General features: G+C 34.2%; 1 protein-coding gene across 16 annotated transcripts in view; it reads right to left on the reverse strand.

Moving 5' to 3' along the window:
• The window catches only part of R3HDM1 (R3H domain containing 1), a 201,029-nt gene that overhangs the window by 76,477 nt on the left and 104,922 nt on the right, over window positions 1–19,630 (reverse strand). For 8 of the 16 annotated variants that reach the window (XM_029934656.1, XM_029934659.1, XM_029934651.1 and 5 more), the window contains 9 exons: window positions 17,706–17,814; window positions 17,520–17,615; window positions 15,313–15,350; window positions 15,180–15,230; window positions 14,845–15,071; window positions 12,496–12,750; window positions 9,681–9,832; window positions 6,147–6,248; window positions 3,672–3,971 (listed from right to left, as the gene is read on the reverse strand). In XM_029934656.1, coding sequence (XP_029790516.1) covers window positions 3,672–3,971; window positions 6,147–6,248; window positions 9,681–9,832; window positions 12,496–12,750; window positions 14,845–15,071; window positions 15,180–15,230; window positions 15,313–15,350; window positions 17,520–17,615; window positions 17,706–17,814 — 1,330 coding nt within the window. The remainder of the gene's footprint in view (window positions 1–3,671; window positions 3,972–6,146; window positions 6,249–9,680; window positions 9,833–12,495; window positions 12,751–14,844; window positions 15,072–15,179; window positions 15,231–15,312; window positions 15,351–17,519; window positions 17,616–17,705; window positions 17,815–19,630) is intronic. The other 8 variants (XM_029934658.1, XM_029934661.1, XM_029934657.1 and 5 more) reach the window with 6 other exon arrangements.

Consider the following 19,630-nt stretch of genomic DNA (forward strand, 5'->3'; position numbering starts at 1 on the left):
CTAAAAGTATGAGCAGTAAAATGAACAACAAAACAAATAAAGTGGATTTCATAAAACTTAAACTGCTGATGACTAATTAAGGACATTATCAAAAAGTCAAAGGACAACCTATAGAATGGTGAACATATTTGCAAATCACATACCTGATAAGGGTCTAGTATACAGAATATATAAAGAACTCTTACAACAACAAAAAGACAATCTCTTGAAAAAAATTGACAAAGAACTGAGACATTTCTCCAAAGGAGATAGCTAACGGCCAACATGCGTATAAACAAAGGATCAAAAACACTAATTATTAGGGAAATACGTCAAAACCACAATGATATACCTACTCCACACCCACAGGATGGCTAGGATAATAATAATTTTTAAAAAGGTGAATAATAAGTGTTATTGGCAAAATGTGGAGAAATTGGAACCTCAATACACTAAAGATGGGGATATTAAGCACAGAGTTACCATAAAATTCAACAATTTTATTCCTACATATATACCCAAATAAATGAGAAGAGATACTTGAACAAATACACATATCTCCATATTCATAATAGTATTATTCACAATGCACAAAAGGTGGAAACATCCCAAACCTATTAATGATTGAAAAATCAATGGAGATATATACAAACAATGGCATATGATTCAGACGTAAGAAGGAATGAAGTACTGATACATGCTACATGGATTAACCCTCAAACATTATGTTAGGTTAAAGAAGCCAGACACAAAAGGTAACAATATGGCATGATTCCATTAATATGAAGTACCCAGAATAGGTAATCCCTAGAGACAGAATGTAGATTGGTGGTTCCAAGGGCTGGGGATTAGGGCAAATGGGTAGTAACCACTTAATGAATGCAGAATTTTCTTTTGGGGTGATAAAAATAAAAATGTTTTGGAATTAGAGAGAGGTGATAGTTGCAAAACACTGTGTATGCACTAAATGTCAGTGAACTGTTCATTTTAAAATGGTTAATTTTATGTTCCGTGAACTTTATCTCAAAACAAAACCAAAAAATAAAAAAACCCCACAAAACACTAAAATGATAGAATATAAATTCTTTCCAGGTGCACATGGATCTTCCTCCAAAAGGCTACATACTGGGACATAAAATAAAATTCAGGTGCTTGGGTGACTTAGTCAGTTAAGGGTCTGACTTTGGCTCAGGTCATCTCGCAGTTCCTGAGTTCGAGCCCTGCGTCGGGCTCTGTGCTAACAGCTTTAAACCTGGAGCCTGCTTCAGATTCTATGTCTCCTCTTTCTGACCCTCCCCCACTCACACTTTGTCTCCATCTGTCTCAAAAATAAATATTAAAAAAAAAAGACTCAAGAGATTACAAAACAAATCTTAGAGAAGGTTCTCTGACCACATGAACATAAAACAGAAATCAAAACAATAAGGTATTTAGAAAGTTCCAAATATTTGGAAATTAAATAACACACTTCTAGACCTCATAGGACAAAAAAGTCACATACAAAAAAGAGAGAAGATATTTTTAATGAAATAACAAAAACACAACATATCCAGTTTTATGAACTGCAGCTAAAATGGTGCCTAGAGGGAAATTTATAGCATTAAAAAACTTAGAAAGGAGAAACAGTCTAATGTTCAGTGATCTATGCTTCCACCTTAAGAAGCCAGAAACAAAAGAGCAAATTAAGCCCAAAATAAGTGAAAGGAAGAAAATAATGGTAAAAACAGAAGTAGTTCAAATAGAATATAGATAATAAAATTAATGAAACCCTAAACTGGTTTTTATATTTTTTTATTTTTAAGGAAGGAGGGTGGGGAGAGAGCGAGAACATGCACAGGTGACTGGGATAGAGATCATGACCTTAGCTTAAATCAAGAGGACGCTTACCTGACTGAGGCACCCAGGTGCCCCCAAACTCTAAATTGGTTTTGTAAAAACATCAATGTTGGGGTGCCTGGGTGGCTCAGTTGTGTAAGCGGTCGACTTCTGCTCAGGTCATGGTCTCACAGTTCACGGGTTTGAACCCTGCGTCTGCTTCGGATTCTGTGTTTCCCCCTCTCTCTGACCCTTCCTCGCTCACACTCCATGTCTCTCTCTCAAAAATAAGTATTAAAAAAAATAAATCAATGGAATTGATAAATCTCTTAGGTAAATAAAACACAAAGAGAGAAGAGTGAAATTACCAACATTAAGAATTACAGAGGTGATACCATTATAGATCTTAAAGACACCAAAATTATAAGGGGATATTATAAGCAACTGTTTGCCAATTAATTTGACAGTATAATTAATTTATACAAATTATGAAATCTGATCCAAAAAAACCCAAAAAATTGGATTAGCTCTATATCTACTAAAAACTGAATTTGTAATTTTAGAATCTTCTCCACGAAATAACACTAGATCCAGATGGATGCATTAGTGAATTCTAGCAAACATTTAGAAGAGAAGAATCCTACACCAATTGCTTTAGAGAATGAAGGAAGCATTAATATCTAATTCTTTTTGAGGTCAGTATCAGTGCCACTCTGATACTACAGTCTGAAAAAAACATTACAAGCAAACCATAGACCCATATCCATTATGAACATGCAGGCAAAAATCCTTAAGAAAACAGTAAGATATATAAAAAGATAATGATACATCATGACCAAGTGGGGGTATGTTCCTGAAATGAAAGGTTAATTTAACATTCAGAAGTCAGTCATAATAATTCACTGTATTAAGAGAGTAAAGGGGGAGAAAAAAAATCACATGATTATTTCAATAGATGCAGAAAAAGATATTTTATGAGACTTAATACTCAATTCATGGTAAAAACTCTCAGCAAACTAAGAGAATTTCCTCAACCTGATAGAGGGCAAAAAACCCACAGATAATATCACAGTTAATGATGAAAGACAGAGAATGCTTTCCCCTAAGACTGGAAACAAGGAAGAATAGATACTTTTGAAATCTAGCTTTAAGTTAATAAATGAATTCTAGCGATTTTACTTCTCCCTGTTATGCTGTGTGTATATTTAACATTAGAGCTCACAGACAATACAATAAAGCAAGAAAAAGGAATAAAAGGCATATATGTATCTTAAAGGATAATATATATAGAATTGGTCTTCATTATAGAAAATCCTAAGCAGTCAATGAAAAGGTACTAAATAATTTAGAGAGTCAACAGGATATAAGATCAATACACAAAAATCAACTTTATTTATATGTATTAGCAAATGATAAACAGAAAGTGGAATTTTAAAACAGTCTCCTTTAGAATAGCATTAAAAAACATTACATACTTAGAGATATATTTAGTAAAATATATGTAGTACTTGTATAATGAAAACTATAAAATACTGTTGGCAAAATTAAGGAGCATCTAAGTAAATGTAGAAAGATAACATGTTCCTGCACTGAAAGCTTTAATAGTATCATGATATTAATTCTCTCCAAACTGACCTAAAACACATTAGTTTATCATTTACCTACCTTAGTGTGTTTCTCTTAAGCTAATAAAAACAAATCTATCAGTCAAAAGGAAATTCAGAGGTCACATACTTTATCCTACTGAAGTATCAAGTAGTTACAGCTGAGAAGGTAAGATGATGACCGGCTTTGTTTATATATAGATTCTCACAAATTCTCTCCATGTGAAATGAAAAGGAAGCTCTGTAAAGTTAAAAGGTGAGAAAATGACGTACCTGTGGTGAGGGTTGCTGAATATATCCCTGCTGCTGAAGCACAGGCTGGCTGACAGGATGGCCAGAGGCAGCATAGCCAGTGGAAGGAACTGGCTGCCCTGGGGGCAGGGGAGGGGGAGGAGGTGGTGGTGGTGGCGGCGGCGGCGGTGGTGGAGGGGCTGCCGTCACGATATAACCAGACTGCTGTGGGGACTGAAGAACAACAGTGGACTGGAACATGGTGGCATGAGAGTCAGAACCATCTGCAGATGGCTGGCGGGCAAGACTCAAGTGGCTAAACTGAGACCCCAGGTTGTCCTGCTAAAAAAAAAGGAAAAGTCAGAAATCAGTAAGCCTTCCATACATACGTAAATCAAATTTATAAAAAAAATTTCATATATTTGAAGATGAATTGCAGTATTATGGATAACATGTATCCATAACAGATATGATTTAATAGAACAGCTTCAATAAAATGAGAACTCTAAGGCAGGAAAGTAGGAATATTATAATGCTGTCATTAACAAATTACTTTTAAAGTAGATCTAATGGAGTGTGTAGCATGCAGAAAAGTAGGGTGTAAAAACATTTCACAATAAAAAAATGAAAAGACACTTATTTAAATGATTAAAGGCACATTAGGATGTGGAAGTGAAACTGGACATATTTATATTATTATATAATTAACATTTTCTGAAAGGCCTTCAAGGACAGGTAACTAACAAGGCATAGTACTAATTATTCTTTACCCCTCTTCCTAAAAGGCAAGATTCTGGTTCTATGCACTTCTGTTTAGCTTATCATACCTGTTGAATATACTAGTAGAAATGAAAAAAGAATGTATACAATCTAATCTCTCAAAAATAATTTGGGCATAAATTCTATTCTTCCCCAGGGTTTTTCAGTCTCTTCCTAAAGTCAGATGTTAGACAAAAGTAATCGAAATGAGTTTCCTATTGCTCTGGCTACTTGGTGAGCAGGCAATCATGTCCAGCCAAGAGAGGTTTCTAATTTACATGCCATCTGACAAATGTTTTCTCTCACTCAACAGCCTAAGGATCAGTTCTGACTGGTCTAGACAGTATCACTGAAATGACAAAAAACGGGGTTAAAATGGCATCCCCTTGCTCCCAAAGAGCCACACACTGGCAACAATATATACCACATTTTGTTAATTTTGGAAAAAGTCACTTAAAAGAATTGTGGCAATTGAGTTGTCAGATCAAAGTTGACATGTCTGCAATTTCTACAGTCTGCTGTTTCTTGCAAAGTATATTACAGCTATGGAAAAGACAGGGACTTGAAAAGGGGAACCTGATTTAATGACTGAAAACACGTGGTTTTACTCTTCCCAGCACTTGCTCTGACACACTCCAGCCCTACTAGCCTAATTCAATGAATATTTTCAAAATGGAAAAATGTACTAAAATATACTATTAGTTGTAATTACATAGTAATCTGGCCAAATTTTAACTATACACCACCATCAGAGTCATCTTGAAAAAAAGTCAGTTTCATTTTTCAGAACATGTTTGAGGCTTTTATGTTATGCTTATTGATGCTTTTGATCTTTTCAATGCTGGCAATATTTTATTTTTTCAGATTGGAAGTGATTTTTGAAAATCATTCACAGCCAATGCTGGTAAATAAGGTTGCCCCCAGCTCAAAACAAAAATACTCTCAATGTAACAAAATGTTTCTAAAAATGTCAAGTTAAAGCTTATAATTTAGCTTAAAAAGTAACATCAAAATGTGGTGTCATATACTTGAAAATTAACAGCATAACTCACTGGGAAAAGTATATTAGGCTGTTAGGGAGACTCATTTTAAGGGAAGGGAAGTAACATTTATTGATGCTCATTTCATGTTAGGCCCTAGGCAGGAATTCTGCACTTTTGCATTGTTGTCTCATATACTTAGTAACTACAGAAGGTCAGAGAATACACAGCACTGGTGCTTGTAAGCTCTTACTGAGAAGTAGAACTTGGGACATGCTTTGGATTGAAGAAGGTACCATTGATTAGAGTCACAGATTAAATACTAGAGATCTTCTAAGGAATATACTTAGGAAAATGTCTTACATAATCGTAAGCTCCAATTCACCCTAATAACTGGGAAAAGCCTATGAGACCTATGTACTGGGGAAAGAATAGAAAGCCTTAAACCCAGATGAAGGCTGCACCTCCAAGACTGCACGGATCACACTGACCTCAATGAGAAAAGTAGCTAAGCCATTTTAGGACTAGAACAGTCAAACTGAAAATCATTTCACTATGGAAAACCAGGAAAAGATTAGGATTTATATAATCACTGTAATAAGCCAATATAACACTCTACAGTAAATTATTCCTAATACAGGTTAGAAACACTTTTTCAGTATATGTGTCCAGGACTTTAAACAATCACAAAACACCGTATCACATTAATCACATTCATGAGCATCCATCACACATCCACCCACAGAAACAAAGCAGGAGGTGAAGAGAGATATAGTACCACGGAATATTGCTGGGTGGGTGAGACTGGCAGGAGCGGGGGTGGGTAAGGGGCTGTAGAGTACTGAACAGGCTGTGCAGAGGACTGCAGAGGACGAACAGGCTAAGGAATAACAGGTTGGCAAACAATGTTAATGTCAGAATAAAATGTTACAAGAATTGCATAAAATGGAAAGTTACACTTTTTTGGCAATAGTTTAAACTACATTTATAAAGTCATCTTATACAACAGTAATAGGAAACAACAAAAACAATGCTAAATGAAGAAACTCTACACAGTAAAAATTTTACAAACATACCTATGCTTTAATATAGAGGTAATTTTTTCATAAAAATATTTATTAGAGCCACAGGAACAGGTAATTAGACATTTCACATCCTATTATCCAACCAAAACCCTAGGTTGTTAATAAAAACAAAACCACTCATTCTTACTTCCTGGTTTGACGGAGGGGCTGTTCTATTTAGCATTCTACCACTAAATAAAAGAAAAATTTCATTCATTATCAGACAATGAAAACTTACACGGCATCCATGCCAATCAGTACTTGATAAGCCATGATTAAATACTCTTCTGGGACTAGAGTGACTGAATTTTGACAATTATCACTTTTTAAAATTTATTTACTTTTTTAATTTTAGCAGTTTTTAAAGTATAATATGTTGTGGGCACCACTAAGAGTAACAGCCTAAAGAAAAGCACACACATACATACAGGCACACGTACACACACACATTTCTTTTACACAAGGAAGAGAAATACATTTGTCTTGCAACTAAAAATTTTGATTGAGAGAGTAGGTCCATCTGGAGCTGAAAAACTAGTGACTTCAAATTTTTTCACTAATGAATGCATTTCAAGAAAATAAGCATAAGTTTTATGTTTCCCAGGGACACTCAAAAACAAATGTTATAGAAAATGAAAAATGTTTTAATCATTTTTAAGCCTTAAGGAGAACAGCTGGCTATCTGTAGGCTAACAATGGCATCTGATTTACTTTCCCAGTCTTATATTTAAATAGTTTATTACAAAAGGGTGATACACAAATTGGCTTAAAGATTCTCATAATACATGTTATATAGGTGGCAACCAGGCTAAGTGACCTGTAGACAGCCAAGTAAGCAAGCACTGGAGGAACTCAGGACATTTTACCTAATGAAAACTCTTACCTTTGCCTAAAATGTATACACATGAATATCCCTCTGGACAGTATTTTCTAAAAGAATACTTCAAAAATGCAAAATAAGCTAACTGAATAGGCTTGCCCAGGAAATAATGTAAATAAGGAGAAATTCTGATGACAACCCAGCCACCACAAAAAGGCTTAGATGAGAATCTCACAAGAAAACCCAGAATTAAAGTAAAAGTACTAAACAAGGTAAAAGCTAAAAGATCTATAGAGTCACTGGTCCCTCACTAACCTCTTGAGTAGAAATTAGCACACTTCCTAGCAGATGATAGCACACATCACACTAAAGGAGGTATAGTAGCTTTAGAACTTTCAAGTACAGGCTATTCAATGTATTATTAAGTCAGACAATCATTAAGACATAACTTTCTTTCAGATATCTGGACCTACTATGTAAATATCAGATGAAACAAAAGCTTTAGTATGCTGGAAGATAAAAGAGGAGTCTGATGAGCACCAATGGTATGAATTAATGTCTCGCAGAGTATCAAGTGGTAATGAGACAAATGTGGGCGGGAAGACTGGTTGATCAAAGTGAAATTCTGACACCACTTAGAAAAGAAAAAGCTTTAGTTTTTCATTTTTCTACTTAAATTGCAAATGGCTGCAAAGCAATATCCACTTAAAAAGTGATTGGTTTTAAGAAATGCAGCCCATCTGAAGGCTTTGAAATCATACTATTATTTTGTTTGGTTATTTGAAATTTCATGGACGAACTACCTCAGTGCAGAATGTAGTTACTGAAAATCATTTGTTCATCAATCCTCTATTTTGGTATCTGATGATGAATTACCTGAAACACCTGAAGCAACACCAGGAAAATCAATCACCAAGTATGATGCATATCCTGATATTTCAAATTATAGTCCATTAAGGTTCTATTCCCTTTTTTTAATGTTTACTTATTTTTGAGAGAAAGAGACCAAGTGAGGTGGGAAGGCAGAGAAAGAGGGACAGAGGATCTGTCGCGGGTTCCTTGCTGATAGCAGAGAGCCTGATGTGGGGCTCAAACTCACAAACCATGAGATCATGACATGAGCTCAAGTCAGACACTCAACCAACTACGCCACCTAGGCGCCTCTAGTTTCTGTTTCTAACCTAAGCTGTCTATACCTTCATTTAGGATAGTCTCATATCTAAATCAGACAAAATTATTTCTGAGATAATAATCTAAAATATATAATCATAGATAAATCCTTAGACTTTTTTGAAGCTTCCAGACAAATATTATTTCCATTGCATGAAATGAAAATGAGTCCTATCTAGCTCCTAGTGAAATACATGGCAAGGCACAGGAAACTGAAAGCAAAATGAAAAAGAAACCCTTCAGGACCTATGTGAATGAAGGCCAGGGAGGGGGTTCTACAGATTCTCATGTGTACCTGTGCATTTTTCATTAAATGGCATTGGGAAGTCTTTAGAAACAGTGTTAGGCAACTTCCTCTTCATATATTTGTCTTAAAAGCACATCAAAAACCTAGAAATCCTACTTTATATAAACTACCTTGCCCAATGTTAAGAGTCTTAATTGCCAGAGGAACAATTATTTACAAAACTTGCAAAGTATTTGATAACATTACCAAACTGCTCATACATTCTTCACCCTTGCCAGTAAAATTAATAAATTTCTCCAATTCAAGTTTATCACCATACTTCTTTCATAAGAAAGTATTCTGCAAGTTCTCACCAGTGGAATATTTAGGTAGTCTTATGGAGAAAAAGAAGTGTAACTAACTGTACAAGCGGTCTTTGATATGTCATACCACCTTTAAAAGATAGAAGGAAATGGGTTCATACTGGGATAATCAAGTTCCCCAAGGATGAACAGCACATCTACAGGGGAAAACCAGAATGTGAAACTGTATATGCAAACTCTAAACATTTATACAAATTCAAGATATTATTAAGAGTGCTTCTGTGAATTCTAATTCAGAATGTTTTTGCCTCTCTCTTTCATAGGGTACCTGCCCAAACTTGAGCAACTCATGTTTCTTCTATCTTCTTGATCTGTTGAACCTTAGAACAACCTTACTAGCTCACTGGGATAATCTTAGTTTTGTTTTTATTCCTTTTGTCCATCTCTTGTTGTTGTAGAATAGGGAGAATATACTTACCACACAGGCTCATGAGGTACCAAATTTCCTTCTTTCCAATATATATTTAGCATTTTAGCTGAAAATCTTGTGAAGTTAACCTCTCTTCCTACAAACAGAGTGGGACATCACTGGTGCAGAATATTAAAGTTCTAAGAGATATTTGGGCTAGCCCAATTATAATTACTGAGTTTAGTCCCAAATATGCAAAGGGAGGTGAACTTAGCATTATGTAATCATGGATATGTGCACCTGTGAGAAAATGTGATTAGCTGCTTGTTGTTGAGATGGTGGGGGTGGCAGAGATTGCTGTGGAGGTCCAGGCACTTGGGTTCTAACAGGTTGTTGAGTCATAGGAGGATTATACACAACTGGACTTCCATCTGGGTTTATGAAGGGCTGACCTGAAAAATTATAAAAGGAGGGCAAAAAAGCATTTACAATGGAGACCGAACATAGGTCATTCTATGAACAATTTATAACACAGGTCTATAATCCTTACTCACAATCCTAAAGCCCCAAGTTTCTGCAGACCAAAAGATTTTCTTAGCAGGGGAAACAAAGTCTGACCTTGCATGAGGCTATTTTAATAGTCTTTATTTTTCTCACTTAAATATTTGAACCTTTTGCTGCAGTGTTTTACTATGTGGGTGCTGCTTCAATACCTCCTGGAGTTATTTTATAATACACAGCAATTTTTAAAAAACTCTGAATTCTGAATATCTTGCTCAAGGACTGTGGTCCTGTAGTGCTTCAACGAATTCAGTTCTAAAAAAAAATTACTGACTTTGAGTTACTGGAACATTACTAATTAGCCCCTACTAGGTAGTGAGAAAAAGCTAATTTATAGACCACAATGCATATACTTAATTAGTGAAATTAACACAAAATGAAAATTAAAAATGCTTTACACCTTCAAATTTCAAATCATGGACTTGAGGGCAGGGTCCTTATTTTATAACTTTTCAAGTTGTAAATAAATTTTGAACTATAAAGAATTTTTAAATCAATTTCTTTTTAATTCCAGTAAAGATAATGGTTATTAAGCAAAACCATATATATGAAAGAAAACTTTAATATTGATTTAGAGGCTTACTGTTACTGCTTACTAAATACTGGGGGGGATATAACAACTTCTTATTATAAAAATATTTTTATTGTGGGAAAATAACCAATAAATAGAGATCAAAAGAAAATAACCCCCCACAATCTTATATTTAACAATTGGGATACCCTTCTTCCAGACTTTTTTTCAAAGTGCAGGTAAATAGATACACAGACGAATATTTTTGCTTACACTATATTATTAAAAAAAAAAAAGAACAGGGAAAAAAAAGGGACTATATGAAATACATGGACTATGATACCCATTTAGAATGAGAAGAATACAGAAGTAAGAGAAATTTGACTGAACAATAGCGTTTAAAATTGTCTTGAGAATATCCTTTCTTCCATGGTAAAACCTCCATTTGGTTTTTGAAACTTATGACATAATATAATAATTGTGGGGAGAGAAGAATACATTGTTCCACTGATACCAAGTGGGAAAAGTCCTTCTAATTCAAATAATTTTCATTAGTTTTTTTATAATTTAGTTATATGAAAATAAGCCATGCTGGGTTTGTGTTGATAATGTTAAGTAATTCTGAACAAAAATGGTAGAGAAGAAAGTAACTTAAGGACTGCTTGAAAAAGTTGGATGTGTTGTAATGCTGTTCTCAAAAAGAAAAGAGATCACTTTTGGACTCACTTAAAATTAAGAATACAATTCAATTTTAGATTTATCTGTTGCTTATTCTATAATTTCCTTTTCAGTTGAATCTTTCATATTATCAAAAAATCATTAATATGCTTTGAATGAAAAGTAATAGTAAATAGTACATTAAGTCATCTTATATCCTGCTCCAGAGAAACAAGTTTAGTAATAAAATAAATCTGAACAAGAAGAACATAATGGTGATTAAACAAAAACAGAATTTCTGAATAGCCAGTTATTCTATTCTTATAATAGAAACAAATGTTCCAAAACTTTATCTTAAAAACAGATGCAAAGAAATCTGATGGTAATGAGCTCCAAGCCATGGTCTTCTCTACAACAAACAAAAGAAAATGTTCAGGAGCACACAGACACACTCTCATTTTGTACCTACCTTGCCCAACTACTGCCGTGCTGATGTGACCACATGAGTTAAGCGTGCGAATTTCTAAGAAAGGCTATCAAATGATTTACAAGGTTGTTCTCATTATCTTGCAAAATTATTAGGCCATAATATTTTGAATAGAGACTAGACTTCATGTGATCTTTTACAAGATCATGTTTCCTATATTCGCCCATACTACATGCATAATGAAATGTATTATGACTGTAGTTTCTTAATCTCTCTGAAGTTCAATTTCCTGATACATAAATGGGGCTTTCACCTAACAAATAAGGTTATTATAATGATTCTGAGTAATGTGTTTAAAGTTCCTAACACAGTACATGATACACAGTAGATGCTGACAAAATGAGAATTATTACCTAACTGCAAAGAATACGTATCTTCAATATCAATTCATAAAGACTACCTATTTCCTTTTTCTAAAAATAACATGTACCTTACGTTTTCCTTAGGGGAAAACAATTCAGAAGGACAATAACTTATATGTCCTTTCTCCTTCATTCTATAATGATTAAGAGCCACTTACTTTCTCCTTCTTCATGAAATGCATACTATTTTCCCCAGGATAATTTTTACTTTTTTGAAACAAATAACAGCTCTTTTAATGGTTGTTGTCTCATTTCTAGAAAATTAACCATTTTTCAATTACGGTTAGGCCATAATCTGGCCTAAAAAGTGATGCCTGGATGTCACAAAGAGAAAAATACTTTCTGATAGAAACAGGTCTTATAACAGTTTCTAGCAGAAATGTTTTATTAAAGTTTTTTTAAAAAATGCTAATTACTCATGAAAAATAAAAAAATTGAAAACACATATATATAAATAATACATTTAATACACATTTTTCATTTTTCAGTAACTCCTGATATCTCAACTGAAATTAACACCTTTTTCTAGATACCAACCTGTTTGTGGGTTGATCAGAATACTGCCAGGTGGTATGCCTGCCGCTTCCAAGGGAAGCAAAAAGAAGCTAGTGCTAGGAGATGCGACTTGCCCATTTAGGCCACCATCAAAGGAAAGAGAGCTATGAGTGCTGACAGTTGGATAGACGACAGGTGCGCCATGAGAAGACTGGCTGAGAGCTGTACCTGGAAGAGGCTGCTGGATGTGAGAAAGAGAGCCCGTGGATGACCCTACGCTACCAGAAGACTCAGAACCTAGGGAAGGAGTAATGAAAAATATGGATTTTTTAAACCTCATATAAAAATGCAGGTTTTAAATATGTAACAATAAAATCCACTTTACATAACATGCAGTTACCACATAAAAGCATTGGCTATTTTTGATTTACTATATAATTTTGCTTCCCCTCCCCATCATCAAGTTTAATACAGCGAACTAATCACATAAGTTGTCAGAAGTCATAGCCAAATCATGCAACTTAAGCAAGATTATACTAACACCAGCCACAGACAGACACAAAAAGCACATTACCCACATTTCCCAAAGCACAAAGTTATGTACATTTTACCTTTTAGATTAACACTTAGGAATACACAGATTATAATTTTCCCCCAGGAAAAAGAACATAGCACAGCCAAATGCCCAAAACCTCTTATACCAGAAATCTCTATCTATAAGAACACAGAAAGATTAAGAGTAGTGTAGGAGATAACAAAAACGATTAATTCTCTATCAAGAGAAACAATTGTGAAGTTTCATTGCAGAATTCCATTTTTACGATTAATTCATAATCATAGAATCTTCCTAAAATGTAAAGTCAACTTTCAATTGTTTATCATATCAAGGGACAAAGACGGCATGAAAAATATCCCAAGTACTTATATTAGCATCAGTTTTAAAATTTATTTCTCACTAAACTTAACAAATATGATAATTTATTTTTAGCTGTTTTTATCCCTGTAATCTATTTCATTTTCTATTACCCAGAGACTGAAAATGTCACCAACATTCAGTAAAATGGCTAAAACTGGATAATAAGACAATCAAACAAAGGAAAAATTTTGAAACTGTATATAGTTATCTAGATTTTAAATAACAGTTGACTCTGGGATGGAGAATTACTCTTTAATGAATGAAATAAACAAATATGATATACTATACAGATTGCCTTCTGAAGGATAATTTTTATTTTAAGTTGTGCCACATGACTCCTGAAAAAAACTCTACCAAAAATAATTTTTCCCTATAAAGAGTTAAATAACATGTCTTTTCATATCTGCAGATAATAGAGATTACAAATAGGATGCGATCTTAAAATGTTTTAATTCAACAGTGTTCCTAAATGATCTTCTCATAGTATTTTTGGTTATGATAACTTGTTTCCCACATAAATGCATATCTTGTACATATGCATAATTTTTATATTAATAAATTTACTTATCTTTAGTAATATTCTATTATATACACTAGGATATTTTTAATATGCACATTATAATAAGGTGACAAGTACAATTCATAAGCCTTAACAATTTAAAGCACTGACTATAGACAAAGATTAATAAAAAACAGTTGACCACGTTTAAATCTCTCCCTTTAATTGTTTTCTGCACAATACCATAGGTCTATGATAACTCAAATAGGCTAAAGATAGACATTTCTGCTAACTTTCAAAGCTAATTTTGGAATAAAAATAAAGATCTACAAGGATCCTAAGAGAGAAATGAGTTTCTTTAGTATTAAACCCAGTTAGTGAAGGTGAAGAGAAAGTGTATGAGCTTAAATGTACAGTACCCTAAAAGCAAAGAAAATACAAGAATGAGGATGTTACTAAAATTTTCACTCATTCATAATAATTACATTATTTTTCTTTAAAATTCCTCAGAAGCACATCAGCAATTTTAATGATTCTCTGAATGGTAAACGAAGGACTTTATTATGAAAAATACAATCAATAACTGATAGTTTAAGATAAAAATGCAACTAATGTTATATAAACCTAGGTAAGAGACCAGGTTGTCCAATTATAAATAAGCAATGGAGAATTTCCAACCACCTCTGGAGACTCAAGCAAGAGATGACATTTCATTGAACTAACTTGATTAAGTTTATGTCACAATAGAGGATTTTTACTGTAACTGATGTTTGTAAATCTCTCTCAAACAGAGAATGAATCCTAATGCCAATACACCCATTACCTCTGAAGTACTGTGGAGGTGGGTGCTCGATGCACTGCTGGTAGCAATTTTATATGTTAGGATAACTGCAGAAGCCATCTGATAAATAAAGAGCTAAGACAACAACAGGGAAATGAATGTTAGGACTGCACAGTTCTAGACAAATATTTATACCTGTTTTTGAAAGCCTGCCTATGCTTTTGCTGCTCCCAGAACTATCACCTCTTGTCAGGACTGAGATTCCACTGAAGCTGCTGGCTTTGGTTACAGCAGGCTTGAAGTTTCGGAGGGAACTGTCTGAATCTGTGCTGCTCCAGGGTCGTGGTTCAGAATACTTCAGCTCATTCTCAGTGCTGCTTTGATGGCTATTTGTTGATCTCCCTGAAGCATCTTTATTAACTCTGTAATTTAGAAATAAAACTTTGAGAAGCTAATAGGACAAAAGAGGCCAGAATAGAGAAAAAAATGCTTTGAGTTTTCAAGACTGCACGAAAACATGCTTTCAATACCTAAATATCTGACGCCTCTGCTGGGTACTACTAGCATCCTCGTCTTGGATTCTGTTGGCATTTTAATAAGACATTTTTATTTTTATTAGCATCAGTCAGAGAGTTAACAAATGAATGTTAAAAATTCCCTCACCTTTTGTCAATAATATAATTCTCTTGGGAACACAGGGACTAGAAAGAAAGAACAGATATAAAAATATAAAAAGTTGAGCTTTTGTCAAATACATAATGCATCTGTAAACTGCTGATGACAACAAAAATCATGTGTAATAATATCTGAATGGTATCACCTAGCCCTGCCCTCAAAATCCAAAATAGTGATAAGGTACATAAATAAATAATAAAATTATTTTTGGCTTGGAGACACCATGCTTACTTTTAACAGATACACATTGTGAAGCCATTCATTTGTGTGGTACAAATTAATTTGAAATTCAAATAATCGCTTCCAAACAAGTGAATTCCTTTTCACTATTAGGTACTGAAGGTGTATAACAATCTATAGATTCCCCCTCATCACCTCCACAAATATTGTGATCACCTGTGCTCTGGTTGTAGCTGCAGCACTGAACAAGCAAGCAGTTATACCTCACGCAGTTGAGAACCAAACTGCTCTAACGCTATTAACTTAGTTCAGGCAACTACCATTTTTGCTTGTATTATTACAATAGTCTTGTATCTAGTTTTCCAGCCACTAGTTTTGCCCTTTTCATTCAATTTAAATAACAGAAGCCACGAAAGTCTTTCTAAAACGTCAATCTTATCACACCTCTTCTCTCCTTTAACAGCTCTCTGCTGTTCACGTAGGGGTCAGCAAACTAGGGCCAGCCACCTGTTTTCGCAAATAAAGTTTTACTGGAATACAGCCATGCCCATTTATTTATGTATTTTCTATGTCTGCTTGCACATTAAAAAGGCAGATTTGAGTTGTTGCAAATTAAAGACCGCATGGCTCTAAAAGCCTAAAATACTAATTATCTGGCCCTTTACAGAAAAAGTTTGCTGACTCCTGCTCTAGCTAAAGACCCAACCACCTTAACCAGCTTTCAGGGACAGGTCATCTGCTTCCTGGGTCAAGTCCTTTGCTTCCTGCTTATTTCTCTAACCTAAACTTTCCTCACTCCTGTGTCACCTAGGCTATCGTCCAGCTCCTCTGAATTTTTCAGTCCTCATGTGTCAACTTCTCCTTTACCTCTGGGCCTCTCCAAATATTGACCCTCTACTTGGAACACTGCTCCGTTGGAGTCTCTTTCTGGAAGCTAACTCTCCCTCTCACTCCTCAGTTCTGTTTCGTGATGTTTCTTTGCTGTGTCCCTTATTTTACCTTCATGTCTCCACACACACATCACAGACCATATTGTCATTACGTGGCTATTCATCAAGGTAGAGACCTAATCAATCTCACAAACTACAGAGAGAATTACATCTAGTTTATTAGGCTCTGAGTGCAGCAGACCTGGGCTGAAATCCCAAACTGTCATTTTCTAGCTACATGATCTTTCACTACTTAGCCTCCTCAAACCTCAGTTTCCTTATCTGTAAGATAAAATCAATGATAATATCTACCATATATAAATAGTGTTGTTTGGGGGATAACTTATTTTAAGTGTAAATGGATGTGCCCTCCAGTGCCCAGCATAGCACCTACTAGAGGTGTTCAGTAAGATTTGTATGAATATTGACTGGTAGCTTGGATTTTAATGTTACTCTTTGGTTTTTTAACAGTGAAGAAATTTCCATCTATGGCAATGTTAACACAAATTACGTACATTCATATATCCTACAATAAAACCTAGTACTAAACAGAATGGGTGCATAACAGACACTGGCAAAACCAAACGGTATCTCTTCTCAAATATATGTATAAAATAATTACTCACTTTAAAGATTTCTTTCACATAAGCACTTAAAAGTAGATCTTACTTAATCTAAAAATTAGTTTTATTTTAAAAGAAGAAACAAGTTATTTATGGGAAAAATCTGCTACCAAGTAGAACTTAGAGTCCACGATTTTGTCAACTATGATGAATGTTCTAAAAATCTCAAGTCTGTGAGAAGTTTCGGGAAAAAAAAATTATACTAACTATATACTCGTTCAACAGACTACTACTGTAGTCTATCAGAATGCAGCTTTTAAAATATTTATATACTGTTGTATGATAGCATTTTACAAACTATCAAATGATTAACATGAATAAGACAAATTTCAGTATTTCTAATAAGTGACTTTATACATAACAAATACGGTTACAAATAAATGATCAATAGATTACAGAAGGACTTAGCCTCTCCAATGTAATTATCATATATTGTAACAGTGGGATATAAATCAGTACATACATCTTGGGAAAAAATTCGGTCTCTGGCTCTCTGGTACTCTTCTTCTCTTTCTTCTATTGATTTGCTTCTTCTGTCATCTTTCAAACGTATTCTCATCTAAAGAAACGAAAACAATTAATTCTTGGGAAAATGATCAGCTGGGGTAAGCCCAGCACCTAGAAAAAAGCTGCAGTTGTGACAGATTACCTGGTTATCATCTTTGTCAAAGCTGGAGTTGTCTCTCTTGAGGATATATCGTTTCTGAAAATCTTCACCTTTATCATCCTTAATGTGTTCATTGAATTTCTGATCAGGTCTAAAAAAACCCCAAAGGGAACAGGAAAGACAATATACAATATTTATAGAAATGTAAATACAACATTTTGTGAGTGGAAATTACCACTCATTAGTGCTACTAATAATTAGTATTTATGTTATCGCATTTACTCTTCATAATAATCTTATGAGAAGATATTAACTACCCTATGTTATGACTGAAAGGGCATAAGAAAAATACACTGTGAGCTCTAGGATCGAACTGTTTGGATTCAAATATTTAGGACTTGTGTAAGTTACTTAACCTTTCTGTTCCCTAGTTTTCTCATTCATAAACTAAATTACAGTATACCTACTTCCCAGGGTTGTTCTGAAAATGAAGTGAGTTAATCAACGAACCGCACTTAAAACAGTAAACCCTCAGTAGAAGCTTGATGTTATTATAAATATTACTGAAAAAAGCTGAGGTTCAAATGGCAACGGCAACTGTCCAAAGTCAAGGGCCAGTGAATGACTGAGTCACAGTTGGAGCATTGGTATGTCAGACTCAAAGTCTATTTATCCTCTTTGCATTGTCTCCTCTAAATCTAAGAAAAAATTCTGAGAAAAAGAAAAAAGTATAGTGTTGCATCTTATATTACACTCCTACATTTGGTGTGATATAATTGAAAGCAATAAAATTTTTTGTGGCTGATTTATTAAAACTTAAGAGGCTAATTTCAAATTCAACCAGAAATTCTTAATTATAGTAGGTACATCTTTGTTTTATAGTAACTGAAACAGGCTACAAACAAAAAAGTTCTTTTTTGGAGGTTCAAGTTGTAACCTAAAGTAATCATTATAAAATTATAATACATTTTATGATGGATTTGTCTTTCCTCTACAGAAAAGCTGCAAGTTCTAATGAGATTCTGAAGACACACATAAGGTTGTAGTCCATGGAGAATTAAAATTACGTAAAATTTCCCTTTCTAAAATATATCGTCAGCTTCAACAAATTATTTAATACTCTTGTGACTTAATAACTATAACAATTATAAAACTGGAATTACTCTTTTGAAATACATGATACAAGAAATACATTTAGAGGGGCAAGGAAAGTCTTCACTGAAGCCCATATAGGTTAAACATGTATTATATAGTGACATAATATACTGTGAATACCAAATAAATTTCTGAACCAAATAAACCTAAGTAATGACATCTTCAGCAAACGTGACCATATATATCATAATGTAGAATATGCAAGCAATGCTTCTGAATATTTGTTTTAACCTAGTGAATTTTTAATAAAATACTGTTTCTATATCCTGTCAAATTATGCAAAATGAGATTTAAATATAAAACTTATCTAAGTTGAAGAAATCTTTATTTTACAATGTACTTAGGTGAAACGAAGGGCAGATCTCCACACAGAGCTATAATATATACACAGAACTAAGAAGAACAAGAATAAGAGTAAAAACAATTTCATGACCAAATTGGTAAGAAAACGACTGCTTTCTTTAGTAGGAATTTGAAAGGCTGTCTATTTAGTTCTGTAGATGGTAGTATGTTGTTATTTCTGTCACAGGGTTACTCTGTTTACTTATATCAACTATTTTTGTAGCTGTTCAAAATCATCTTTCTTATTGAAGGTGTCTGTATTTGGGTGTGAGAGTTATTTCAAAGTCAAGTCTAAGGTTTAACCAAGGGCCTGGCAACTTTTCTAAGAGCAGCTGGATTCCCACACCAAATAGCATCAGCAGGCATTTCCGCTAACCTTAAGACTGTCTTACCTCTTTCTTTTATAGATTCCTGAATTTACTGCCCTGCAATCGCCAACTTCCCGCTCCATTGAGACACCCCAGTGGACA

This window comes from Suricata suricatta, chromosome 3, assembly GCF_006229205.1.
Source record: "Suricata suricatta isolate VVHF042 chromosome 3, meerkat_22Aug2017_6uvM2_HiC, whole genome shotgun sequence".
NCBI lineage: Eukaryota > Metazoa > Chordata > Mammalia > Carnivora > Herpestidae > Suricata > Suricata suricatta.